Here is an 11,653-nt window from a genome sequence, read left to right on the forward strand (position 1 = left end):
TTAAAGTGATTTGCACGTTGGAACATTTGATCAATATTTCATTATGTCCCGTAACATTTCGTCTCATGTTTCCGTCCCCTCACGTCCCCTAACGTCCCCTCCAGGTTGTCCCCTCACGTCCCCTCCAGGTTGTCCCCTGGTCTCTCAGCAGTTCAGGGTCGTGTTTCGTTCATGTGAAGTTGCAGTGTTGAGATTAGAACTGGATGTTTAATCTGAATCAGTTGAGCTTTAATTTGGTTTGACGAGTTTAGGACTGTTTAGGTCTGACGTCATGACGAGGAGGCGATGAAGGTGATGAGGACGAGGAGGTGATGAGGACGAGGAGGGGATGAAGACGAAGAGGGGACGAAGACGAAGAGGGGACGAAGACGAGGAGGCGATGAAGACGAGGCGACGAGGATGTGATGAAGACGAGGAGGGGACGAAGACGAGGAGATGGTGAAGACGAGGAGGGGACGAGGAGGTGATGAAGACGAGGAGGTGATGAAGCAGCAGGTTTAATCCAACATGAACTGAAGGTTCTGCGGTTCCTCATGTTCTATCAGTCACTATTTGCTCATGTGACTATTAATGTGGGTGTGATCCCAGCTGTGACCACCAGGTGTCACTGGACCAGAGGAAAACCTCCACTACTGCATCTGACCTCAATAACGTCCAAAGGGTTCGTCCTGAACCTGATCACTGCTGAACAAAACAAGAGTCAAGCTTGGATATTGGAAATAATTCAAGAGACGCCATTGTGACTTTGTTTGGCTACAATGAAAGAAGTTGTGTCTTTAAGGTTCTCATGTGAGATTCACGTTATTTAGCTTGACGAAGAGGAAAACCAAACTCTCCGTCACGCTTCTCTGGCAGCGACACGTTGGACTGCATCAACTTCTTCTGCAGGGGGGGTCGATCTACAAGTGACCGCAGGGGGGGCGCCTGACTGCAGGGGGGGTCGATCTACAAGTGACTGCAGGGGGGGCGCCTGACTGCAGGGGGGGTCGATCTACAAGTGACTGCAGGGGGGGGCGCCTGACTGCAGGGGGGGTCGATCTACAAGTGACTGCAGGGGGGGCGACTGCAGGGAGGCGCCTGCAGTGGGCGACTGGGGACAGCAGGGGGCGACTGACTTCAGGGGGGGCGCCTGACAGCAGGGGGGCTGTGGGGCCACGACGGTCCGGCTCCAGGCCGCCGGTTGCATAGAGACGCTCCCTGGTCCTGGACGTCTTCAGCCCTGGAAGGTGTGGACCAGGTCCTCAGTGAAGCCCAGCTGCTTCAACAACCTGAACACACACACACACACACACACACACACACACACACACACACACACACACACACACACACACACACACACACACACACACACACACACACACACACACACACACACACACAGACGTCAGTCCAGATAGACGGTAATCTGAGGGATTATTGGCGGGTTGACGTGTTCAGGTCCAGGAGGATTTTACTACCAGACAGACTTTGTCCTGATCATTTCCTCTGTTTGTTCCTGAGATTCTAAAACGACGTCCAGTTTCTCATCAGACGATCTGAGTCTGCAGGTTGACTTTAACATTTCACTGTCATTTAAGTTACACCTCACCTGGTGACCAGCTCACCTGGTGGTCGTCTCACCTGGTGACCGTCTCACCTGGTGACCAGCTCACCTGGTGGTCACCTCACCTGGTGGTCACCTCACCTGGTGGTCACCTCACCTGGTGGCCATCTCACCTGGTGACCAGCTCACCTGGTGACCGTCTCACCTGGTGGTCACCTGGTGGTCACCTGGTGACCAGCTCACCTGGTGGTCACCTCACCTGGTGGTCAGCTGGGTGAAGGCCGTCGGGCCACACACACACACGAAGCCCCTCAGTGGCGGCGGAGGCGGCAGCAGGAAGTCCCTCAGCAGGTTCTGGTCCACCCGGCCCCTCCTGCCGGTCCAGTCCTCCGGGGGCTCAGACAGAACGTGATCCACCTGGAACCTGAACAAACACTGGAACCATGAAGATCCTCCAACATGGTGACTTCCAACAAGCTGCTACAAACTTTGGCACCTTGCATTTTGTTTGTTTTTCACTTTGGTTCTGCAGCTTCAGCGGCGCCAAACGACCACAGAGGAGTTACGCTCAGGACGTTAAGGGTTAACGTGGCAGGACGTTAAGGGTTAACGTGATAGGAAGTTAAGGGTTGACGTGGCAGGAAGTTAAGGGTTGACGTGGCAGGAAGTTAAGGGTTAACGTGGCAGGAAGTTAAGGGTCAACGTGGCAGGAAGTTAAGGGTTAACGTGGCAGGAAGTTGAGGGTTGACGTGGCAGGAAGTTGAGGGTTAACGTGGCAGGAAGTTGAGGATTGACGTGGCAGGAAGTTAGGGTTGACGTTGCAGGAAGTTAAGGGTCAACGTGGCAGGAAGTTAAGGGTTAACGTGGCAGGAAGTTGAGGGTTAACGTGGCAGGAAGTTGAGGGTTAACGTGGCAGGAAGTTGAGGGTTAACGTGGCAGGAAGTTAAGGGTTAACGTGGCAGGAAGTTAAGGTTTAACGTGGCAGGAAGTTAAGGTTTAACGTGGCAGGAAGTTGAGGGTTGACGTGGCAGGAAGTTGAGGGTTGACGTGGCAGGAAGTTGAGGGTTAACGTGGCAGGAAGTTGAGGGTTAACGTGGCAGGAAGTTGAGGGTTGACGTGGCAGGAAGTTGAGGGTTAACGTGGCAGGAAGTTGAGGGTTAACGTGGCAGGAAGTTGAGGGTTAACGTGGCAGGAAGTTAAGGGTTAACGTGGCAGGAAGTTAAGGGTTAACGTGGCAGGAAGTTGAGGGTTGACGTGGCAGGAAGTTAAGGGTTAACGTGGCAGGAAGTTAAGGGTTAACGTGGCAGGAAGTTGAGGGTTAACGTGGCAGGAAGTTGAGGGTTAACGTGGCAGGAAGTTAAGGGTTAACGTGGCAGGAAGTTGAGGGTTGACGTGGCAGGAAGTTAAGGTTTAACGTGGCAGGAAGTTGAGGGTTGACGTGGCAGGAAGTTGAGGGTTAACGTGGCAGGAAGTTGAGGGTTAACGTGGCAGGAAGTTGAGGGTTAACGTGGCAGGAAGTTGAGGGTTAACGTGGCAGGAAGTTGAGGGTTAACGTGGCAGGAAGTTAAGGGTTAACGTGGCAGGAAGTTGAGGGTTGACGTGGCAGGAAGTTGAGGGTTAACGTGGCAGGAAGTTGAGGGTTAACGTGGCAGGAAGTTAAGGGTTAACGTGGCAGGAAGTTGAGGGTTGACGTGGCAGGAAGTTGAGGGTTGACGTGGCAGGAAGTTGAGGGTTGACGTGGCAGGAAGTGAAGGGTTAACGTGGCAGGAAGTGAAGGGTTAACGTGGCGTGTCGCTGATTAACGACTCGGAGGTTAAACTCTAAACGATCAGGAGACGTTTCTAGTGAAAACCAGCGACTTCAGAGGGTTTGGAACTCAAGCGGTTTCACCTCCGCCCTCCTCCGTCAGCTCCGCCCCAGACGGGTGGAGCAGCTCCTACCGTTGGTGGTCGGCCGCCAGCTGCTCCAGCTCCCGGCGCCACAGGATGTCCTCCTCCCGCCGGTTGAAGAACAGCAGCTTGGTTTCCCTGGTGACCAGAAACACCACTTTAACAACCCTGGTAAGTTTTTTGGGGGGGGAGGGGAGGGGAGGGGAGGGGAGGGGAGGGGAGGGGAGGGGAGGGGAGAAGGAGGCGGGGCCTCACCTCACCCCCGGGGCCTCCCCCAGGCTCCAGTTGAGGACCCGGGTCATGGGGGTCAAGCCGGTTCCTGCTGCCAGCAGGTAAAGATGAGTGACATCTCTGAGGAGGCGCAGGCTGAAGGAGCCGTCTGGTCCGCTGACCGACACTACGTCACCTGGTGGTGGAGGAGGTGGTGGTGATGGTGGAGGTAGTAGTGGTGGTGGAGGTTTTGAGATGGAGGAGAGAGGACCTGCCAGGAGGCGGTGACTCACCGACGTGCAGCTGGTGGAGGTGGGGGGTGAGGACTCCGTCAGGGTAGACCTTGATCAGCAGGTGGAGGTCTGAGTCTGCTGACGGGGGCTGAGAGTCTGTGGAGAGAGTCTGATCCACCGGGGTGTAGGGCCGCACCACCTCCAGGTCTACACACACACACACACACACACACACACACACACACACACACACACACACACACACACACACACACACACACACACACACCAAGTCCATAAAACCACCAAATTGTCTTTAATATGAAACGTCTTCACCTGTTTTGGCTCATCAATTATCATGTGTGTGTGTGTGTGTGTGTGTGTGTGTGTGTGTGTGTGTGTGTGTGTGTGTGTGTGTGTGTGTGTGTGTGTGTGTGTCACCTTGGACGACAGCCTTGAGGTAGACGTGTCTCCCAACAGGGACACTGAAGATGGTCCCAGTAGGGAGCTTCAGCCTGAACAGGTGTGTGTTGTAGTTGACCTCGGTCCGGGACGCCAGGACACAGTCCCTGTAGAAGACGGCTGGGGGACGACAGGTGGAGGGAGGTGGTGAAGCTGCACCGCCCTCGGGGACGGGGTCCTCCGCCCTTGGGTAAGAGTACTCCGCCCTCGGGGAAGAGTCCTCCGCCCTCGGGGACGGGGTCCTCCGTCCTCGGGGAAGAGTCCTCCGTCCTCGGGGACGGGGTCCTCCGCCCTCGGGGAAGAGTCCTCCGCCCCCGGGGACGTGTCCCCCGCCCTCGGGGAAGAGTCCCCCGCCCTCGGGGAAGAGTCCTCCGCCCTCGGGGACGGGGTCCTCCGTCCTCGGGGAAGAGTCCCCCGGGGACGTGTCCCCCGCCCTCGGGGAAGAGTCCTCACCTCGGTCTTTCTGGCGCAGGAAGGAGTTGTGGGCGTCCAGCGGCTGTCCGAGACTCGTCCACTTCCCCGTCGCCTGCTTCCGGACGCTGACCTGGATCGTCCCCACCGAGGGGACGGTGTGGACTGAGACACCACAACAAGTTAGGAGGACGAACCACCGACCTGTGCAGGTTGTCCTTGAGTCGTCACTGACCTGCGACGTTCCCCTCAACCTCCTCAGCGAGACCTGGAGGAACCAGAGCACAGATGTGACCACCGGGACACGGTGAGTACCGTCCTTCTCCAACGCTTGGAACACGGTGAGAACCGTCCTTCTCCAACGCTTGGAACACGGTGAGTACCGTCCTTCTCCAACGCTTAGAACACGGTGAGTACCGCCGTTCTCCAACACTTAGAACACGGTGAGTACCGTCCTTCTCCAACGCTTAGAACACGGTGAGTACCGCCCTTCTCCAACGCTTAGAACACGGTGAGTACCGTCCTTCTCCAACGCTTAGAACACGGTGAGAACCGTCCTTCTCCAACGCTTGGAACACCATGCGGCTGACTGCCGTCAACGTTGCGTTCAGGTGCATCATGTAAACTAGAGCGCTGGACTGGCTGAGGAACCTTCCTTCTCAGAACCACGATCGGCAAATAACCGATAAAATCCTTTATCAACAGAGAGAAAACGCTTGGTGGTTCTGTGTCTGTTTGTCTGTTGCGGCTTCGCAGCAGGAGCACGAGGCACAACACAGCAGAACCTCCCAGACTATGAAAGACAGATTTGCAAGAATCAATGAAAACATGATCAATCCCCGTGTTCCTGCAGTGGAATTCTTGCCCTGTTACAACGTGGACGGCTTTTTCGTCAAGTGCCGCTGGACTGGCTGAGGAACCTTCCTTCTCAGAACCACGGTCGGCAACTAACCGATAAAATCCTTTATCAACAGAGAGAAAACGCTTGGTGGTTCTGTGTCTTTCTGCCTGCGGCTTCGCAGCAGGAGCACGAGGCACAACACAGCTGGACTTCCCAGCACTATGAGAGACAGATTTGCGAGAATCAATGAAAACATGTTCCTGCAGTGGAATTCTTGCCGTTACAACGTGGACGCCTGCGGCTTTTCGTCAAGTGCCGCTTATATATGTTGTTTTTGTTCAATTTTGCCGGTGAGCTTAAATTCAGGTGCTCTATATTGTGGATAATACGGTAGTTAAAGCAGCACGGGGACGGGACCAAGCCGACGACGCTCAGGCCTTCAGGCGCCGCCGGCTGCAGGCGACCAATCAGCCCAAGCTGAAAACAGCAGGAACGTCCCGACGGCGAGAAGAAACACGGACGACTCCGGTGTGGAACAAACGTGTCCGTAACCACGGCGACGGAGGTTTTTTTTTACTCACGCAAATGTATCATGTAGGACATCTTTCCCAGCAGCACCTCCAGTCGCAGCGCTCCACCCTCCAGGTCCACGACGGAGCAGCCGGAGGCGGAGATCTGTCAGGGAACAAGACGGGAACGTCGGCCGGAGAGAAACACGGAGATCTCAAACCGTCTGATCCGACGTGTGGGAGTCGTCACCTTCCTCTTGGTGTAGACCACCAGGTGAACGCTGGCCTCCGTCTGGAACCAGTCGTACCTGCACACACAGACGGGACCGTTCTCAGCAGGAGGCCAGAGGTCAGAGGTCAGAACAGGCCCAGCAGGAGGCCAGAGGTCAGTGAACGAGTGAATGTGTGAATGAGCAAATGAGTGAATGTGTGAATGAGCAAATGAGTGAATGAGTGAATGAGCAAATGAGTGAATGAGTGAATGAGCAAATGAGTGAACGAGTGAATGAGCAAATGAGTGAATGTGTGAATGAGCAAATGAGTGAATGAGCAAATGAGTGAACGATTGAATGAGCAAATGAGTGAATGTGTGAATGAGCAAATGAGTGAATGAGCAAATGAGTGAACGAGTGAATGAGCGAATGTGTGAACGAGTGAATGTGTGAACGAGTGAATGTGTGAATGAGTGAATGTGTGAACGAGTGAATGTGTGAATGAGTGAATGTGTGAATGTGTGAACGAGTGAATGTGTGAATGAGCAAATGAGTGAATGTGTGAATGAGCAAATGAGTGAACGAGTGAATGAGCAAATGAGTGAATGTGTGAATGAGCAAATGAGTGAATGTGTGAACGAGTGAATGAGCAAATGAGTGAATGTGTGAATGAGCAAATGTGTGAACGAGTGAATGAGCAAATGAGTGAATGTGTGAATGAGTGAATGTGTGAACGAGTGAATGTGTGAATGAGCAAATGAGTGAATGTGTGAATGAGCAAATGAGTGAATGTGTGAATGAGCAAATGAGTGAATGAGCAAATGAGTGAATGTGTGAACGAGTGAATGAGCAAATGAGTGAATGTGTGAATGAGCAAATGTGTGAACGAGTGAATGAGCAAATGAGTGAATGTGTGAATGAGTGAATGTGTGAACGAGTGAATGAGCAAATGAGTGAATGTGTGAATGAGCAAATGAGTGAATGTGTGAATGAGCAAATGAGTGAATGTGTGAACGAGTGAATGAGCAAATGAGTGAATGTGTGAATGAGCAAATGAGTGAATGTGTGAACGAGTGAATGAGCAAATGTGTGAATGAGCAAATGTGTGAATGAGTGAACATGTGAATGTGTGAACGAGTGAATGAGTGAATGAGTGAATCCTGTGGGTCTTCAGTGTGAACCCGTCACTCTACTGGTGAACTGCAGAGGAAACTCTTCAGACAGTTTGCTTCGTCACCTTGGCCGAGCGGCTTTGTCTGGGGGCGGGGCCAACGAAGGGGGCGGGGCCAGTGAGGTGGGCGGAGCCAGGCTGGTGGCTGAGGGAGGAGGCGGCACAGCTGAAACAAAGAGGAAATCTTTCAAACGACTTCGGGGAAGCCGCCGTTGAGCAAAACATGATGCAAACCGGCAGCTTGAAGTGAAGCTTACAATGTTTGTTTGTAGAATTCACTTCAACGTTTCTAACGAGCTTCTATTGTTTGTTTCAGAGTTCAGATTATTCACAGAATAGAGTAGAATACAGTAGAGTAGAGTAGAATAGAATACAATAGAGTAGAGTAGATTAGAATACAGTACAGTAGAGTAGAATAGAGTACAGTAGAATAGAATACAGTAGAGTAGAGTAGAATAGAATAGAATACAGTAGAGTAGAGTAGAGTACAATACAGTACAGTACAGTACAGTAGAGTAGAGTAGAGTAGAGTACAATACAGTACAGTACAGTACAGTACAGTACAGTACAGTAGAGTAGAATACAGTAGAGTAGAATACAGTAGAGTACAGTACAGTACAGTACAGTAGAGTAGAATAGAGTACAGTAGAATAGAATACAGTAGAGTAGAGTACAATACAGTACAGTACAGTACAGTAGAGTAGAGTAGAGTAGAGTACAATACAGTACAGTACAGTACAGTAGAGTAGAGTAGAGTAGAGTACAATACAGTACAGTACAGTACAGTAGAGTAGAGTAGAGTAGACAGGTTTCCTGTGAAGGGCTGTAAAGTGTAAATGTGTGTGTGTACCTTTAAGAGCCGTGGCGGTCTTGGTGGCCATCCGGCCCACCAGGCACTCCTTCAGCATGGACTCGTAGTTCACCCAGCGGTGAACCTGCAGCACAAACCTTCAGGTCAAACATCCAACGTTTCATTTTTCAAATAATCCCCAAGCGCTGCTGCAAACTGATCAATACATGTTTGACGCAGCTCAATACTACCTGTACATCATGTCTCAATACTACCTATACATCATGTCTCAATACTACCTATACATCATGTCTCAATACTACCTATACATCATGTCTCAATACTACCTATGTCTCAATACTACCTATACATCATGTCTCAATACTACCTATACATCATGTCTCAATACTACCTATGTCTCAATACTACCTATACATCATGTCTCAATACTACCTATGTCTCAATACTACCTATACATCATGTCTCAATACTACCTATACATCATGTCTCAATACTACCTATGTCTCAATACTACCTATACATCATGTCTCAATACTACCTATGTCTCAATACTACCTATACATCATGTCTCAATACTACCTATACATCATGTCTCAATACTACCTATACATCATGTCTCAATACTACCTATACATCATGTGTCAATACTACCTATGTCTCAATATTACCTATACATCATGTGACATGTGAGGCGTCTACGACTCGACTGAAGTTGACGACGGTTCTACTTTAAGTGCAGGAAGTGGTTCTTCTCCGTACCTGATCAAAGAGCTCGGTGCCGTCCACGCCGGCGGCCTTCATCAGCTCGTCCTCGCCCCCGGGGTGGTAGTCCATGTAGGGGCTCACGTTGTAGACCAGGCCTGGAGCGCACACACACACACACACACACACACACACACACACACACACACAAAAAACAAAGTAAAACAAGGACTTGTTGATCCAATCCACTTTATTTCTAAAACACATTTAAACAACAAAGCGTTTCCAAAGTGCTGCACATAAAAACAATCAAACTAAAACAATGCAAATTAGCTCCAACACTAAATAAGTATAAAACCATGAATAAAAATACTAAAAACAGATTTAAGCCCCCCCCCCCACCTCGGATGCAGGTCCAGCAGTCGTCTCTGCTGTTGTGCTTCTGCAGCTCCTCCTGAGTGACGTCGACCAGTCGCCCCCGCAGCCCCGTCAGGTCCTTCCCGCTCTTGGCGAAGCGGATCCAGTCCATCAGACTGTGTCCGGGCTTCAGCGCCACCTGCAGGGTCCGGGGGGGAAGGAACCGCTAAACCGTTAAACCGCATTTTTAAAACTCGTCTTAAAACCCATTTTTATTCTTTGACTTTCACCTCAGCGTGAGACTCTGCTCCGGTTTTACTGCCTTCGTTTTTTTTTTATTGTTTTAACTTTTTATGTTTTGTTTATTGTTTTACCATCTGATTGTTTTTTATTGCTTTAACTTTTTTATTGTTTTAATGTTTTTATTTTGCCTCTTATATTTTTATTTCAATGTACAGCACTTTGTCTCAGCGACGGCTGCTTAAAGCTTTATCAATAAAGTAGAGTTGAGTTAAAGCGGGTTCCTGCGTCGGCTTCGTGTTTTTATAATCCTGAGAAAACCTGATTTCTGTTAAAAAAAACAACAACCCTCTGTGTGTTCAGGTTTACTCCTGCAATCCTGGGAGGGTGTATCTGAGGCTGTGTAGGTGTGAGGTGTGTGTATGCTGTGAGGGTGTGAATCAGAACGGTTGAGGGTGAGATTCCCCCTGTGAGCCTGAACTGGAAGAAGGATGGACGGCTGGAGGAGGGAGAGACATCACTTTGTTCACGGCTTCACTTCTACCGTATTTAATTCAAGATATTTTGAATTTATTTTTGTACCACTGATTGTGTTAAGAAAGATCACTATCGGCATAATAATAATAATAATAATAATCAGACTCCTGGCAATTTACTCTATTTTTATAGGATTTTTCTTTTTACTGGATTGTTTTCTTTTTACATATTCTATTTTTTGTGCTCTTATTTGCTCTTGTTTAGATATTTACATATTTTAATTCCTTAATTTGATAAGTTCTGCACCTTTTACCTTGAGCTGTTGTAAGTTTGTGTTTCGCCCTGGGGAGGAATAAAGCTCTCTCTCTCTCTCGCTCTCTCTCTCTCTCTCTCTCTCTCTCTCTCTCTCTCTCTCTCTCTCTCTCTCTCTCTCTCTCTCTCTCTCTCTCTCTCTCTCTCTCTCTCTCTCTCTCTCTCTCTCTCTCTCTCTCTCAAAATAATGAATCCCTGAAGTTACCTCAGTAACCTCCATATTCTTATTCCTGTGACCTACACCCTCTACATATACCACCTGTGTGTAATTACTGCTACCAGCTGAACAAATGATGTAACAACATAAATATTTAAAGAAAGTAATAACCTGCTAACAATAAATGGTTCCTACTCCTCAGTTGTGCCTTTCTTAGTGTCTTTGTGTAAATGCCTCCATAATCTAACACTGGCAATCCCCTTGCTTTAATGTAATCCCATTACTTCTTTATAAAGCACTGTAACCAGCCTTGTGTCTGAGCGGTGCTACATAAATAACCTTCCCCCACCGTTACCTTGTTCCTGCCGGACTGTCCGGCGGGAGCGACCCGCTGCTGGGAGCTCGGCGCCGGGAAGGACTGTGCGGGGATGTTCAGCATGGTGTGGACGCTCCGGAGGCAGCCCAGGGGCCGGGCCAGACCTGTCGGAGCAGCGGCGGTTTAGCGCGGGGCGTCGGACGGAGCCGTCACAGCGGCTCCGCGGCGGCTCGTCCGCGGCTTCCCTCCTCGTTGGGAAACATCCTGTTGAGCAACGCCGCTAAGCGCTAAGGTAAGCTAACAGAACATGTCGCCCTGGCGACCTGCGACGTGAAAGATTGATCACACCCTCTAATACACAATCACTGCTGTAATAACTTTCAATATGTTGACTGAATGTTCAACATTTATCGATAATATATCGAGTTTTCTCTTGGGTTTCCCGGCTCAGTTACACCGCTGACACTTGGATAACTGTGGCGCGCGCTGATGACAACGTCAACAAATGATGTCATCAATGCGCGTCAGCCTGGAGTTTTCCCGTGGTCGTGTCACGCATGTGTACTACGAACCGTGAACAACATATCCAGAATGTCGCCGTTTCCTGGGTTAACTTATCCAGACACACGCGATCCTGGTAACAGTTACGACAAAGCAGGTCTATCCATAGATATATAACACTAGAAGCCCCCAGCGCCACCATCTTGGAGAGGTCTCCCGCTCGTGCTAAACATATAGTGCAGGAAAATCCACAAAAACGTTTGTAGCTGGCTTGCGAGTCCACGTGTCGACATAAA

The 11,653-nt window shown here is 50.1% G+C and overlaps 1 protein-coding gene across 2 annotated transcripts; it reads right to left on the bottom strand.

Annotated features, from left to right (window-relative positions):
- Positions 1–56: 56 nt before the first annotated feature.
- On the bottom strand, positions 57–11,325 carry cyb5r4 (cytochrome b5 reductase 4). Of its 2 annotated transcripts, XR_013936718.1 has the most exons (16): positions 10,896–11,325; positions 9,400–9,553; positions 9,055–9,155; positions 8,335–8,419; positions 7,551–7,650; positions 6,352–6,409; positions 6,174–6,267; positions 4,987–5,019; positions 4,794–4,916; positions 4,320–4,460; positions 3,939–4,085; positions 3,691–3,841; positions 3,487–3,573; positions 1,806–1,970; positions 1,065–1,268; positions 57–970 (listed from the first exon to the last, which is right to left on the bottom strand). XR_013936718.1 is itself a non-coding variant. In XM_080500275.1 (15 exons), the coding sequence occupies exons 1-15, from the start codon at positions 10,977–10,979 to the stop codon at positions 1,214–1,216; spliced, it is 1,578 nt and encodes a 525-aa protein (XP_080356401.1). In that variant the 5' UTR covers positions 10,980–11,325; the 3' UTR covers positions 57–1,213. The 2 variants fall into 2 exon arrangements, 1 of the variants encoding a protein (XP_080356401.1); XM_080500275.1 differs by having other exon boundaries at positions 57–1,268.
- Positions 11,326–11,653: the final 328 nt, after the last annotated feature.

The sequence above is a fragment of the Blennius ocellaris genome (genome assembly GCF_963422515.1).
Source record: "Blennius ocellaris genome assembly, chromosome: 8".
In the NCBI taxonomy this organism is placed as follows: Eukaryota; Metazoa; Chordata; class Actinopteri; order Blenniiformes; family Blenniidae; genus Blennius; species Blennius ocellaris.

Bases quoted from the DNA above. Each gene is read 5' to 3' on its own strand.
- cyb5r4 (XM_080500275.1), bottom strand. From the start codon at position 10,979: ATGCTGAACATCCCCGCACAGTCCTTCCCGGCGCCGAGCTCCCAGCAG. The intron at 6,268-6,351 runs GTGACGACTCCC...GTTCCCTGACAG, and splicing joins TGGTCTACACCAAGAGGAAG to ATCTCCGCCTCCGGCTGCTC. The intron at 1,971-3,486 runs GTAGGAGCTGCT...GTGTTTGTTCAG, and splicing joins CTGGCGGCCGACCACCAACG to GTTCCAGGTGGATCACGTTC.